At 42.3% G+C, this 16,108-nt stretch overlaps 1 protein-coding gene across 5 annotated transcripts in view; it reads left to right on the forward strand.

Moving 5' to 3' along the window:
• The window catches only part of rgs12a (regulator of G protein signaling 12a), a 43,709-nt gene that overhangs the window by 18,074 nt on the left and 9,527 nt on the right, over positions 1–16,108 (forward strand). For 4 of the 5 annotated variants that reach the window (XM_031727174.2, XM_031727175.2, XM_039609544.1 and 1 more), the window contains 10 exons: positions 6,546–6,567; positions 8,993–9,162; positions 10,011–10,103; positions 11,522–11,665; positions 12,294–12,476; positions 12,584–12,731; positions 13,485–13,582; positions 13,799–13,990; positions 15,527–15,600; positions 15,716–15,842. In XM_031727174.2, the coding sequence (XP_031583034.1) occupies positions 6,546–6,567; positions 8,993–9,162; positions 10,011–10,103; positions 11,522–11,665; positions 12,294–12,476; positions 12,584–12,731; positions 13,485–13,582; positions 13,799–13,990; positions 15,527–15,600; positions 15,716–15,842 (1,251 nt within the window). Of the gene's footprint in view, positions 1–2,030; positions 2,131–6,545; positions 6,568–8,992; positions 9,163–10,010; positions 10,104–11,521; positions 11,666–12,293; positions 12,477–12,583; positions 12,732–13,484; positions 13,583–13,798; positions 13,991–15,526; positions 15,601–15,715; positions 15,843–16,108 lie in introns of those variants that run through there. The other variant, XM_031727176.2, reaches the window with a different exon arrangement.

Here is a 16,108-nt window from a genome sequence, read left to right on the forward strand (position 1 = left end):
TGCCAGTAAATGCAGTTCCCACATTCATTTCAGGAAGACAACTTCATTAATGCAGATGGCATACTTGCGTAGTAAGCTCTGGCAGGAAAAAAAAGGACCATATTTCCAAAAACCCTAACTAAGTGACATTACATGTAGTTGTTTTGCTACAACTTACAGCGAGAGGCTGTTTCTCTTAGATAAATGAAGAGATAAATGAAGGTGCAAATTCCTTGTGGATTAGTTTGGAGCAAATTGGTAGGTCTTGGAGGCATGCACTGCGTGGGTGTTTTGCTGCTGCGTCGGTTCACAGCACCAGGTGCTAAAAGCCTGGGTGAAACGGGATATAAATTGTAGGGTTTGTGATTAAATAAATTCACTCTAAGCCTGTTAAGGCAGTGACTGCTTTGAAACAACAACTCAACAAATGGATACACAGATTTTCCGGGATTTGCACTTTAAACACATTGAAACACAGGATTGATAATAACATACCAGCCTGGTGCATGTGGCACTGAATGGGGTAAATGGGGTAGTTTCATTTGCATTTGAGTTAATAAACGCAGCTGAAGATGTGCATGATCTGAAAGCAGATTCATCAACATGTACTGCTTTTTATCTCCTGCCTCAAGATGCCTGCAAAGATTTAAAATGCAGAAGAAGGAGCTTTTTGCACAGCATAAAGCAGCTATGGGCAACAGGTACTGCTATGTTGTTGTTTTTTCATGGCAGATTAACACATTGAGTAGGTTTTCTTTATTCTGAACATGTACTAAGACGGCCTTAAGCTCCCTGTCTGACAGCATGTCAAACCTGAATTTGACCACTTCTGAAACGTTTTAAAAAACCATGCCGGGTGTGTGGAGGTTAAATCGAACAACTCCGTTTTTGATACTGTAGGAAGTGATATATGTGTATATATGTCAAAGCCTGCAAGGAGAAACTGTCCAAAGATGTGCATTCTAGTACATTTGAAACAATACTCTGGCCATTTCTTTCCCTCATTTCTATTTCTTTTTAAATGCATTTACAGACATGAGCACACACCCACTCTGGATGTCAACAAGAATGACACTACCAACCCTAACCCCACCCCCAAATAATCAGCACAGCCATTCAAATGAGATGTTTAATTTCCAAACCGATCGAGCATGCGGAAATTTAATAAAGAGGAGAAATCTACCATGCAAACCAAGCTGTTAATTTTGCTGAAAACAGTGGATGAGATACAGTGTCTATTAAGTCCGACAAATGCTACCTCATTTGCCACGGGAAAGCCTCCGAATGAGCAACCCCTGCTTTAAGAATAATAGCGGGTCTAAAAACAGTCGACATGTTGATTGTAGAGATTTGCCAGATATGTGGAGGCACAGTGTTGCAGCAGAGCGGAGAGGAGTGATGCCAGATTTGAAGGAAAAAAAAAAAATCTTTTTCTGGTACATGAGCTTTAATAGCCAGCAGAAAAACGCCAATTGACACGGCTGCCATTTGGAGTTTAAGAATAGCGCCCTGTGACAGCGGATAATGAAACTCAGGGTTCGGCTTGTGGACCACAAACTTTTATTTTGATTAAAGAAAATTCATATGGTCTCAATTTGAGCTGACTGGGTCATTCTTGTCTCTCTCTTTTTTTTCTTTTTTTTTTCTTGAGTGAATTGAGAGAGAGAGCGAGAGGGAGCGAGTGCCCCGGCTGGAAACAAAAGAGGGGGGAAGGCCGGTGTGGTTTTCACATAGCGAGCGTGTGTTTTTGCAAGGGGAATAAAAGGGGGTTAATTCATCTGATTCCTTCATGCCACTGTGGCAGAGGCTGTATGTATTGTCAAGCGGGTTGCCGTAGCAACAGCTGCAGAGTAAGGAAATCTTTCTTTCCTCTCTTTGCACCCCCCCACCTTCTTTCTCTCTCTCTCTCCCTCCCTCCCTCCAGTACCTTGTCAGATTTCTTCTTCATCCTCCCTCCCTCTTTCCCTCTTCCCAACTTGTACAAACATGCTTTGCAAAGTTTTGGGTGGGGAATGTTCAGGTATGCGTTCACACACACACACACACACACACACACACATATTCTGTCTGCGTGCCGCTGGTGTTGCAGACTAGGGAACAATGAGTCTCAAAAAGAGACTTTCCTTCAAGAGGACTTGGAACTTCAACACTGTAAGTAAACAGTGGCTTGCCGGCCGAACCTCCTCTTCCTCTCCTGTGTGAAATGAGGAGACTGCTTCTGTTCACTCAGCTGTTTTTGTCATTAATCTCCCTCTTTGTCGCTCTTCTCACTCTCTCAGTCAGAACAGCTGCTTGAAGCGGCAGGGACTTGTCGGCTGTTTTGTTTTGTGGAGTGCTGGAATCGGCCATTATTTGTGTTAAAGTTTAGACCTAGGCTTTTTGTATAGAAGTGTGAGGAATTTCTGGAAAGGGAACGTCTTGACCAAACTTTTTGAGGGCAGAGACGTGCCTAAACAAGCTCAGAAGATAAAAGAAGTCACTTTTTCAACGTGAAACACTCTGTGAGAGGTGATAACGAGTGTGATTAAGTAGGTGTGAATGGAGTCGGTCCTTCAACCATTTCACACTGATAAAAGTTTCAGTTGTGGTAGATCACAAACAAAAATCTGTCGGTGTGATCTTCTACGTTCCTTCACCATGTGGTGTCTTGAGATGCCAGACTGTATGGCGTGGAGGGGCTGTACCCGAGTAAAGCTGAAAGAGTGGTTTCCAGCTGGAGAGCCAAATCGTGCTTTCTTTAGAGCCAGGAAGCTCGCCATGACTTCAGTTGTGATATTGGCCATTTGGTTGACAGACTTGAGCAGGCAGCTTTTTAGGGGAATTCCATTTGGGAAATGGGGTATTTTCACTTTTGACTCTATAAAAGGGATCAAAGAGGGCCTGCAGTGCTGCTGCGCCACCCACAGTGCTCTTGTTTGTCACCAGAGGTGTCAACAGAGGAAGGAGATGTACTGACTAGAGGTACCAGGGTCATCACTTTGGCCTCATTGTTAGAGACTTGTGGGCAAGGAAGCAATAATGAGTTGGAAAAACACAACACACTGACATGTGTGCTTGTGTGTGGTCTAACTCCAGCAGCAGATATCAGTTTGGCTTCTTATCTTGCCAACTTTTAGGAGTACAGATTTGTACATGTGTCTTTGTATTTGACAAAAAGCTTTTAGATAATAAGTTATAAGTAAAAAGTAATAAGTATTCATGTATGGAACCACATCAGGAGAAAACATCCTTATTGAAGGATGTTCAATAACACGATTATAGAATAACTACCAGAATAACTATGTTCTCTGGTGCATAGTTATCCACCAGAGAACACTCTGCACCTTCCCTGTTAAAAGAATGCCGCAAAAACCATCTGATCTGAGGAGAGTTGAGCAGAGAGTGTATATAAGTAATTAAATAACTACACATCCAAATTTTGGGAAAATCTGTTGTTTCAAGTATTTGAAAGAAAAACAAATATCAGCCAGTATGTTGCAGTTTTAAACCACCAAATATCTGTGTCCCTCTTAAGAATTCTGTATCAGTCAGGCTCTAGATGATATGAAAAGGTGGGCAGAGCTTCCAAGTCCGTAAAATGAGACCAGTGCAAACCTTTGTAAGTTCTAAAGGCCAGCAGGGGGTGACTCTTCAACTTGCAATAAGAAGTACAGTTGTATAAAAATGGGAAATGCATGTGTGGAAAAATGACACCCATGCTTGCATATGTGTAACATCAGTAAGCACTTTCCTGAACAGTTTATGTTGTCAATAATTAGTTTCCACCCGTAGCACATTAAAGCTAAGCTGTATTGAATCGAGTCCTATTTACAAAAAACTGAGCGTAAAGCAGAGTATGCTCTAGGGTGGGACTGCTGTGTGATTAAAAGGAGTAGGAAAGTAAATTGACAGGGACCCATTTAGGTCTTTGTTATACTTTAACTGACCACAAATCTGATTTGGTCTGCTTTGGTCCGAGTGACATAAACTTCGTCATCACACTGTGAACCAAAGGTTCCTGTGGATGTCCGTTTGACCATGCGGACTTTACATTACAATGTTTCGACCTCAAAGACGTATAATAAGTATGACTAATCAGGTTGTGGTGTCTCCAGCTGTTCGTGCCAGCAACAGCGTATAATCAAGGCTTAACATAGCAATTATTTTTTGCATGCAATGCCGCTATCTCGGTTTAAAGTTTGCTGTCTGGGAATCGAACCACGGACCTTTCGACCTCGTGAGCCACAACCAACCCCCAAATCACCGATGTAAGAACTGCGTAAAGAACAGAGTCCTTCGACTTCGACTTCGACTACTCTCCTCCTCGCTCGTCACATCCGGTTTTCAGACCATCAGACCTTCAGACCATCAAAATGTGGCCAAGACATTCAGCTTTGCTGATGGAGGCTGAAGGTGGTTATGGCACAGTGATGCAGTCTGTGTATTTTTGGGACAATTGCATAGACAAAACAAGACATTTGAACCCACTGCCTTGGGCCTTGGAAACGTCTTTATTTTGATAACTCGCTGTTCCATTTCAAAATATGAGTCGAATTTTAATTAAATTGGATAATAATTTATAATGTGGCTGTTGGTCAGATAAGATCAAATAATTAGGGTTTTGCAACATTTGAGTTTATTTGGGTGCTTTAAGACATTTAAGACGTTTCTGTTACCGGGATAAATCTGTCATGATTGTGGTTGGAACCAGGAGATTGCAACAAATGCTTATGTCACAGGCGAATGATTTATCGCTGCTCTCCCACTTTTTGTGTAATTTCTGCTCTTGCACAACATGGATAGTTATCTAATTTGTCATCCATATAGATGTGAGTATTGAAGCACTGAGAATAGTAATAATGCTAATTGTGTTTTCAGTATTTAACCTTTTGTTTGGTCAAAACCAAAATTCACGTCACACTTTTTTTTCCTTTTTTCTTAAACTGGACTCCAGCTGTGGTGCACTATATATTTAAGGTTTGAGGTTTAGCTGTTTTTAGACCCATAGGGATAGATAGATGGAGTGGGTGTTCTCTTTTCTCTCTTTCTTCTGTTTTGGCTTCACGTTGGTCCTCATCCTACCCACCCATGATTACTGTACACATGCGAGCCACCACAGAAGGGGGTGGCTTTTTTGGGTGTTGACGATATAGGGGTTGGACTCAGCAGCGGCAGAGTTGTAAAGAAGGTTGTGATGGACAATTAGTGGTTTAGCGGTCTATGTCTGATAGAGCTTTTACATGTGGTCATTCCCAAAATGGAAACAAGCCGTCACATTGGTGAGCATGACCAATCCCCCTAGTCTTTGTGCATAAAGCAAATAGGTTGCTATCTGAGGTTGTGCTGAAAGCTGACTGATTTAAAGCTCCTAATTGAAAAATAAGAGTTTATACAGTAAGTAAAATCAGAGCGGGGGGACAAAAACAGTCGACGTTCATTGTTTTCGTTGTTTATGTCACTCCTGTTATGATATTACAGCTCCACAATACAGAATTACGTGAGTGTACCAAAGCACAAAGTGTATTTGCTGTTCAAACCAAAGCTGGAGCGTGGCAATGAGAGCCTTGTGTAGTCGTATTTATCAGCTCTGAGTATTCACACTTTGAAGTGGCAGCTCAGAAAACACTCCTCTGGAAATAGTGCCTCCTTTTCAGATGAATCCTCCAACGCACACTTTTTTTTCCCTTCTTTTTTTGGAGTTTTCTTGGACAAAGCCCTAAGATTCTGCCTCTCATATCCTCCCCTGCGTGTAAATATATATTTATGCTGCGGCTCTCCAGTTTGCACGTTAAATCTCTCTTTATTAGTGTGGTTTACACGAGCCTAACGGTGAGGCAGTGATTTTAAATTGAAGTATTTCCAAGTTAATATTCGCTGATCCATGTTAAGATCAGACATGGGTGGTGTTTTTATTGAGCCTTATTCTCTGGCTGTAATTACACTCCAATTAGGGCTCAGAGTACAAATGATTTCCATTGTGAATTCATCCACGTATTATTTATCCCAATCAATTCATCTTGTTTTGTCTCAGCTGAAAATGTGAAGATAGTCAAACCAATAATCAGCTGGGGATTCCTAATGATAATTTCTCTCAATCTGCTTTCAGTTTATGGGTTAATTGCTGCAGCTCTACATGAACTTCTAAAAAGATGTCCATCCCCAGTAGGGGAGTTCGTGTCATTTGCCTTTCTTAGGGACATCTACACATGCATAAAACTGCCACTCTCTGAATTAGCAAGTGAAAAGCTCATCATTAAGCAGTCTGCCTTGATGACTCCTGATCCTGTGACTGCAGTTAGCAGGAATGCGCACATTCAGAGCTGTGGGTGGGGTACCGGTGTGGAGGTGTGAACAGCTGTGCGTGGTACGGGGGTAGAGATCCACCCACATAGAGTAATGTTCTTGTGTAAGCCCCCCAAGGTCCAACCCTTTCCAAGCACTCAGTTTTACTTACAAACCAGGAGGACACACAGCTCACAGGGATGCCTGAATGGACAGTGCTACCAGCACAGCATTCAGCCTCTTGTGTCTACGCAGGAGGTCACGAGGGCAACTTCTCACTCATGTCTCTCTTTGTTCTCTTCCAGTCTGCTGCTTCATCCGATGGTGGTAAGTGCAACTCCTTTTTTTTTTTTTTTTTTTATGAGAGTGTGGAGAGGAATTCAATCTGTGTGCTTATGAATATTTACAATCTTATAACAGAACTCTTTTCAGCATTCATTGTTTGGTTCATTTTTGTTGTTTTTATTTCTCATTTTATATTCCGCCCTCAACACAGAACTTTGTTGCTGCTCAATAAAGTGACCTAATAAAAAGTCTTTTAGCGAGCATGATGTATTCGCTGTAGGCAGCATGCCTTGTTAACAAATGCTGTTTACCGAGCGTGGTTGGGTTGCATTCGTGGCTAAGCTTGGATGCTGTCTGGTCTTCCCTTTCATAGCAGTTTTGCTAACAGGCTGACCGAGGCTGCGCTGAGGAGTGCAGCTCCGCTTCTTTCACTGTTGATGTGGATCAGACATGCACGGCTGTTTGCTTTCTAAAGCTGTCTCATTAACTGAGCAGCCAACAATGTAGTAAACATAGGGCCTCAGTCCTAATACAATAAGCCAAGTCCAAACAAATAGCTTGTCAGAAAACCTTAGACCAGGACTCATTTGACCGTACTGTTTAAAGAAATATGTATCCTCATAATTTATGTAAAACTAGTCTCATTTTAATTGGACATCTAATTTACCTAGGATGTGGTGTAGGCTTGGAAGGTCATACAGAGGCCACCTTATGTTTCTTTCATTTAAAATTGGAATTTCCGAGTTCCCAGTCAGAATTTTCAATATTAGCAACCACCTCAAGTGGGACTTCCAACTCAGAAAGTCATACCTCCGTCCCAGAGACCTAGGAACCTGTCAGTGACATCACTCCCCAGTTAGCTTGTTCCAGTTGTAATGTAATGTTAAAAAAAAGAAAAAGGAAAAAAATATTTGTTTTGGTTCTTAGCACCACAGAGCCTGGTATCGCTAACAATACAGCATAGTACTTGTTTTTGTGTGCTTAAAAACAGCACGTCCTTGGATAGAGATGAGTGATTGACTGTCTTAGATTGTTAGCTAGCTGTTGGTGGTGCTGCCCTGACTTTACAAATTCAGGCAGTGTTTCACAGATTCCAAGTGAGAACCTCCAGCTTATCCTGGAACGACCCATCAGAGCAGCAACATTGAGCCCGACTTAACAATCCAAGATGGCGGCTGTGCTTTTAAACATTGGTAAAGCAGTTTGTGCTGCTGTACTATTTGTACGTTTGCAGTCAGTACAGCCACTGTTGTGTATTTGTGACTCGATAAATAAGCTACATGCAGACTGACCGTGCTCCCCCTGTGAAAGCACAGTTTTTAAGTGCAACAAAAAAAAAGTACTGCATAGTTTTCATAGTAATGCTTGAAGTGTTCCACCTCACCAGGGAGCAAAATCAATCCTTGGTTTTCCGACACATTCCGGCTACTGGAATGTACTCAACTAGGGAGTGATGTCACTACCCGAGGTAAATAGAATGCAGCCTTACTCACAGTGATGTCATCTGCTATTTAGAGTTCTTTTATTTTTTTTGCAGATCTAGCCCACTCATGCAGGTGGATTGGCAAGATAAAGATATGCAGTACTACTCCTTACTTGCCCCTGCTACCATTCCTTTGTGAAATGTAAAAGCAACTGCTTAATTTCGGTCGCCTGCGCCAGCGAATTGACTTTCCACAGAATGACAGCCGTGTATGTGTAACCAATTCTGCTGAGACCCTTTTTGTTTTTTTTGTTTTTACTGTGCGCTCCTCACTCGATCTGCTCACAGCTCTAAAGTGGCCATCTGCTGCCATGATAGCAGGTACTGTGTAGGCCGAGGCCACCACTTTAGCTTGGTACCAGCTCCTGTATTGTCACCCACACTTCCCTGTGGCCTTCCCTGTAATCAGCTGTGTCGCCTCTTTCTTCCCTCCTTTTTATCCTCTGCGCTCTCTTTCTGCTGCTCCCTCATGCAATGTGAGCAACCTCTGCTGTGTCTTTGTGCACTTCTTGCCTTTCTAGTCTAAAAAGCTTTAGGGTAAATTTTCCCCTCTCTAACAGGATCATTAATTTTCTGACAAATTGTGTGTTCTTTCCTTTATTTCGGATTTGCTTCAGTTAAACTTTCTGAAAGAAGGAAATTATTGAACAGGTTGTGAGAATTTTGGGTGAATTGCATGAATAGCATTAGCACAAGCGCCAGATGTGATTGATGTACCTACCTTTGGAAATTTCTGATTAACGAGGATCTCATTTCCATTTGCCATGGATTTAATTACAGTCCAACTGCAGCTTTCGTTCTCAAAAACATTCAGTGAAGTTAAAACTGCTCAAAGGAAGTAAAACATACAAAACACCATTGTTATATTTAGAAAGGGTGAGAGGCCACAGTGGAGAATCTAGCTCTGGTACCCCCCCTCTGGCTGGAATTACCCTTTAGCATCAGTGCTCTCTAACCTTTGCACTGCGCTCTCCTGTCTCACAGACTATAGTGGGATCCAGCTGCAGAGCTGCTGCAGCCAGAGCAGCCTGAACAGTAATGGCAGTCTTCCAGGAGCAGGCAGCAACCGAGGCGCTCCTGAGCAGCGTGTGGCCAGCTGGTCCTCCTGCTTTGAGCGTCTCCTCCAGGATCCCGTGGGTGTGCGCTACTTCTCGGTAAGCTGGGAGAAAGGCCGAATCCTTTCGGAGGTTATCAAGAGTGTTATTAAGGGGTTTGCTGAAAGCTTCTCTGTGCTTTAGATTTGAGTCACTGATGTAGATCAAAGTCCTGTAACTCCAGATGTTACTTTTGGAGACTAATGAGCAAAAAAGGAAAGAACATTTTGAAAACTTGAGGCATTATTTAATATTTCTGAGAGTAATAAGAAACAAGAAACAAGCTCCAAATGCAACACAGACAGACGTGTTAGCAAACACTTCCAAATTATCTCTCTGCCAGTTCATTTTAGTTCTGTACTTGTCCAACTGATGACTAATATTCATCCATTTTAGCTCAGTTCTGAGCTCCACTGTCTTCAGAGGGAAGTATTTACATCCAGATGTACTATTAATATTATTATTTAAGAGTAGATATATAGTGCAAAAAACTGTAGTGTGATATAAATGAATTCTTTTGCGTCTGGTTAAAAGGAAGAGCTATTTACCAATACTAAATCCTGGTGAGTGAGTGAGTGAGTGAGTTTATTGTCATGTACCATTTCCTCCCACATAAAAGATGTGCTTTTGAATTTAGCCCACAACACCTTCAGAAAGCTCAACATTAAGTTCTTCCATCCCAGAACCACCTCCCTCCTCACCTTCCCTCACCACTGATCAGAGCTGCGCTCGCCTACACCATCCTGCGCCTACACTTACACCAATCTTGTTACATTACACCCAGTAATATCTGCCCGCTCGACTGGTCTCAACAGCAGCAGAACTGGAAAGATGAGAATGTGATCACCAGTTTGAGATTACATAGACAGAGGGAAAAAAAAAGCCTCTTTTACTGTGTGTTTCCACAGGAATTTCTCAAGAAAGAATTCAGCGAGGAGAATATCTTGTTCTGGCAGGCCTGTGAATACTTCAGTCATGTCCCTGCAACAGATAAAAAGCAGGTAAGCTACAGTGTGCAGCTGCAGATCCAGGCACAGTTTTGTTTGGGGGGCCCACTGTGAATTGGTGGATTATCCCCTTTAACCAAAGATACAGGTCGTACTAAAATAATATGAAGTGTTTAAGATCTGAGTTTTCTTTTATTCCATAAATCATTTGTCACACAATTAAATAAGTATTATTTATATATTCTCTTATATTCTCTTTTAGCTTGACAGTCTAGCATACTTTAAAGCACACTGCTAATTTCCTATAACTTATGTGGAGCTTTTATTTTGAAGATTCAGCTACTCTAGCTAATCTACCTACTTCTCTCTAAAAGGTCCAGACTAAACCCAAGCCGCTCACTTAGTTGATGTAGACTCTTAAAAGTGGACTTTTATTTTGAAAGGGAAACCAAAAAGAGGGGGAAGGCTCCAACATGGGGTGGTCGTATGCACTGCCTACAGACGGCTTTACAGTTGAATCTACACCATAGCTAGGTAGCCCCCCTGAGACCCTACAAAGTAACCTATGCCATGACCTGATGTGCACGTACCTGGAAATGTAACTACATCAACGCATCTAAGCAACCCGCAACTATTGCACTTTTATTACTGAGATATTAGCAACAATGACTTTAGTATAAGGAACAAAAGTCATACCCTCATTATGAAGGCTCACGGGGAAAAAAAAGCACAAGAAATAGTGAGGACCCCAGAAAGAACAGTATCCCGGGATTTTAATTTATTTTTATTGTGGCTGGTGCTGCATATACAACACTTGGACATGAGCACAAGGTCATTAAGAGCACGCAAAAGTATAAATGAATGCTGCCAAAGACATAAGCCACTTACCCAGGTTACAACAACAAAGGCAAAGAATTGTGCAGAAGTCTAACTGTAACAGATATCGCTTACATGTTGTAGCTGTTTACTGTAACTAGGGGGCAGTGTCACAAACAGCCAGTATGTGGGCTAAGTTTACTTTTTTGGTCCTTCAGCTAGCCATAGAAAAGGGCAAACTTATGACATGCAAAGAGCAGAAGTGAAACTAAGTGTTAAAAACAGTAAAAAAAAAAGTGCTACAGCCACCATCTGTGCTTCTCATGCTTTATTTTGGTCTTTCATGGGATTTTTTTTGTGCTTTTTCCAATTGACTCCCCTGTTCCTGTTTCGGTCCACTTTTTTCAACCAGTCACCTTCACGCTATGTAGAGCTGCATGGTTCTGGGTCCTTTAAGGACCTCATGCAAGCATGTTTCCATTAGATGCATACCCTTTTGGGTGGGGAAATAGCTAAACAAACCATAAAACAATCATGATGGTGTTTGTGTCCGTGTAGCATAGCATAATACAGACACTCATCTCTGATGCTGTGCATTTGCCAGCAAAATGTTCTGTGGTTTCTCTTGAAATTCTCAACAAGTCTCTTTCCTGCAGCTGTCCCAGAGAGCAGGGGAGATCTACAACAGCTTCCTGTCCAGCAAGGCCACCATGCCGGTCAACATCGACAGCCAAGCCCAGCTGGCCGATGACGTCCTCACCTCCCCAAGGCCTGACATGTTCAAGACCCAGCAGCTACAGGTAGCAACGAGACAGCTGTTGAGTTTATTTATTAGTGTTCCAAATGAGGCAGTGGATAAATAATGTGGTGCTCCCGCAGTAATCAAAACATTCAACAAACAGTTTGACTTTTAGCGACAGGCTCTTTGTGAGAACCTCATTTGAATTCTTCAGTTGTTCGGTATCAAGCTGAGGATCAAGCTTTTTCTAGACAGTATTAATGGAGGAGGGATTCTGCGTGCAGTAGGGGTTCTGTTCTCATCTAGCCTTTAGTCACTTAGCACAAGCATATTGGCTTTTTTTTGGTGGCCATCTGCGTTTGTTTACAAAAGGGCTCTGAGGCTTTACCAGAGAGATAAACACAAACTGGCATACACCCACAGAGAACCTAGCACATACTGTACACACAGCCCCATAGACACACAGTCAGAGATCTGTATATTTTCAGTGTGCACATGAGTACGATTAAATTTTAACCGTTAAGACCACTGTCAAAACATGAGCTGTAACCATATGTTAACACTAGCAGCTTTTTGTCTATTGCACATCTTCTCTTCTCTTTTTATTTATTTATTTATTGTTTGGTCCAAATTTCTCAAATCCTCACTTCCGATGTCTTACTCATCGCCCCCTCTCGCCACGTTTGCAGATCTTCAACTTGATGAAGTTTGACAGCTATTCGCGGTTCCTCAAGTCCTCCCTCTACCAGGAGTGCATGCGTGCTGAGATGGACGGTCAGCCCTTGCCGGACCCCTACCAAATCCCCTGCAGCCCCGCCCCCTCAAAGCATAGTGCCAGCTCTGACCGCTCCACCCTGTCGACCCCCAAAAAGGTATAGCATTTATTAAATGCACCGCTCACAGAGTTGTGCGGTTGTTGGCATTGCACATGTCTGTGCAGGCTGACGTGTAACGGGTGTATTTGTTTCCCAATCCACAGGACGTCAGAAAGCAGCGCTCAGGGAGGTCGCTGAATGATGACGGCAGAGACGAGAGCGCCGACAAGAAACGTGGCTTCTTCTCGTGGTCACGCAACAGGAGCTTTGGGAAGGGTCCAAAGAAGAAGGACATCGGAGACATTAACCTCGGTAAGGAATGAACTGACAACAGTGAATGTTTTGAACGTCCCCGACAAAAACGACTGCAGCGCTCGATTGTCCTTGAATAAGACACCAAATCAGTGCCAGCTCCAGGGCTGCAGTGAGATTCACGCAGGGGGACAAGTGAAGAAACACAGCTGGAAGTCTCACACACGCTGAGAAACACACAGACATACCACTGGTACCCTGGCAAAAACATACTTGTTGCGTCCTGACACACTGAGGAAGCCCAAGGAGGGGTTTAAAAGATAGTCTTAGTGTTTTTTATTATTTTGTTTTTAAGTTGTTATTCTGTTTTGGGTTGGCCATAAACTTCAATGGCCATAAATTTTAATCTTTTGTGAGGTTTTAAAATCAACTACAATTCAGTTTTCTGAGTTTTAGTCTTAGCGAAATACATCAGTATTGATTACTTGTAGTTTGTTTCTCAGGCCAGTTGTGTGCAAAAAACTCTATTCTGTTCTTACTAAATGTAACTAAATATACATTTTACACTCTCTCTAAATGCATTTGTCCTGAAATGAAACTCCAACTCCCACTCATATCCTTTATTTATTCTCTTTGATAAAACGCGCCTTTCTGTTTGCCAAAATCTTCCAGTGACCAACTTCGATACTGAAACACTGTTATTAGTCATATTACACCTGGTGTTACATATTGTAAGTGTCATGTAAAATGAGCAGTGCGCTCATGTCTCTCTGACGTGCACTAATCTGTCGTACTCTGCGCTGCGCTGTGCAGATTACTGGGGCAGTAATGGGAGGAGGGAGTCCCAGGGCTCCTTGTCATCCGGTACCAGTCTGGAGATGCCCATTTCCTGCTCCGCTGGCAAGATTGAGGTAAGACTCCTATGGACGGGTCACCATGGCAACACAGAGCTCAGTGTCTGGTGAAGCTATCATAATAGGGCCGCAGCAGTTTTTTATATACTTCTCAGACCATGGAGGTTTTTTGTTTATGGGTCACATGAAAGAAAAAAATAACATATATATATATTTAGAATATTAAAAAGCATTTATTTATGTTTGAATTTATTTTTAATGCTTTGACCTCAGTCTGATAATCGCCACTCGGTTGGAGCGTGGGAACGTGCTCCCAAACAGTGCAGCGTGCTGCTACCCGACGGCTCCTGCTCTTCTGTCAGCCTTCGGCCAGGTGCCTCCATCAGGGAAGTCCTCCAAGAACTCTGCCAGAACATTAGTGTCAATGTTGCCGCCGTTGACCTTTTCCTGGTGGGAGGAGACAAGGTGAGAACAAACTGCTGACAAACGCTGCATACATCTGCTGCTGCTGTCCCAGTAAGCTAAACACTGCTACAGAAACAATTTGAGCAGAGTTATTCAGCTGTGCTTACGTTAAGAAAATAAAATGTAGCCTTTAGGAATTGTTTTGTTTCATGAGGGGTGAGGCTCTCCCAAATACAGACTTTTGAGTTCTGTAGAACTTATCAGAAGGAAAAAGACAAAGCTTTGGCTACAAAAAAATGATCTGAGAGTCATCAAACAAAGGGTAGAAGAAACACAGTATCTCACAGTCTGTTTACTGCTTACTCTGACTGAAATAGGATTTTTAAGACTGATACCAATACCAATATTCGGTTACTTGAAAAGCCAATATGTTGGCCAATATTTCTTTTTAATTTCAGATACATGAAACAAATGTATTTCCCTAAAATTTGTTATGTGCAAATATTTGTGATTCCTTACTGACATAATATGACAACGCAGTTTAAACGTAATCTTGTCACAATGACTCATGGATTACTCGTTTACACTCTGCCCGGTTTTGCTGGGATCAGCTGATCGTTGTTTGTGGTGTTCTAAAACTGTTGCCACTACAGATGCTCGAATGTGTCCTCTGGTGGTCAAAGTATGCAACTTCTTAAAATTGTCTTTTATTGGCTTTTAGAAATACTGATACCGATTGATCAGAAAATGATCAGCCTTATGAGAAAACAGTGGGGCTCTAAGCTCATCTATGCCAAACCCCAGTTTTCAAAAATCTAATTTTAGGATAAAGGATTGCTTGTTTCATGCTTAATAATATAATGAAGCAGGTGTGCTTCCAGGAACCAAAAAAAACAAAACAAAACAAGTATTAGCAAAGATATGATATCGGCCCTGTTGATATATCTGTCGGGCTCTGAATAGTACAGGGAGGTGTGTCTAAGATAAGCTGGGGCACCCATAATTATTCAGTAAAAGCTGATGACGTTTGAAACAGTGAACATGATAATCATTGCTGTGAATGAGGAGAGTGTCAAGCGGACATTTTCCACAATTAAAGAAAACCCAAAACAAACCAAGAATGCACATAATTACCTTGAACAAGGAACTTTAGTAGGCCGGGGTGTGCCTTGTGACTTTAATAATAATAATTTTTATGTCATCTTGACAAAATTAGTGTACACAGTTTAAAGATGATGGATGTGCCGCCGTCTGGGCCGTGTGGCCTCGTAAAAAGATGACGGAGAGAGAAAGAAGCAGAAGAAGATTTTTCACTAGGCATTTAATTCTAACAGCAGCTCGTTAGAGGAGCATGAAAAGTCACTCATTCTAATAATGGCGAGAGTGAGGTGAAGTGAAGTCTGATGATCAGCGGTAGTGTGAAACGGAAGCCTTGTACTCAAGCTAAGATGGCAGATATTTTTCACATTTACAAAAAAAACTTAGATTTTTTTGGATTTGCTTTTTCATTGCTGTTTATAGCGGTCAGTACTGTGTTTGATCCTGGCTCTTTATGTGCTGCTAATGTGCAGTTTCATGCTTTTTTTCCCCTCTTAGCCTTTAGTGTTGGACCAAGACTGTATGACACTAAGCTCCAGAGACCTGAGACTGGAGAAGCGTACATTGTTTAGGTATGAATAACCAATCAGTGTTCCCTTGAGTCTGTTAATCGCCTTCAGTTTCTCATTTTCCGTTTCTGCTTTCATTGCTGTCACATTTACTTTGATGCTCTCGGCTCACTGGTAGGTTGGATCTGGTGCCCATTAACCGCTCCGTGGGGCTGAAAGCCAAGCCAACCAAGCCAGTTACTGAGGTCCTGCGGCCCGTGGTGGCCAAATATGGTCTCCACCTTGCTGATCTTGTGGCCAAAATAGTAAGTTGTCCCCAGTGCCTTAATCCTTTTGAAGCTCCCGTGTGTCCAGACAGCGGCCTGTGTAGTGTGTGACTGTGCCACAGGGTGGAGTATCATGGTTGGGGGGGGGAAACGACCGCATCCTTTTCCATCTCTACACAGTGGTTAGCACTCTGACTCAGCCCAGCCTGCTAAGACGAAGCACCGGGGCTATAATTAAGAATGACGACACTCCTCAAACATGCCGACTCTCTACTCCTCCCCCTAAACCCCTGTCAGATTTATTT

The sequence above is a fragment of the Oreochromis aureus genome, linkage group 3 (genome assembly GCF_013358895.1).
Source record: "Oreochromis aureus strain Israel breed Guangdong linkage group 3, ZZ_aureus, whole genome shotgun sequence".
Taxonomy (NCBI): Eukaryota; Metazoa; Chordata; class Actinopteri; order Cichliformes; family Cichlidae; genus Oreochromis; species Oreochromis aureus.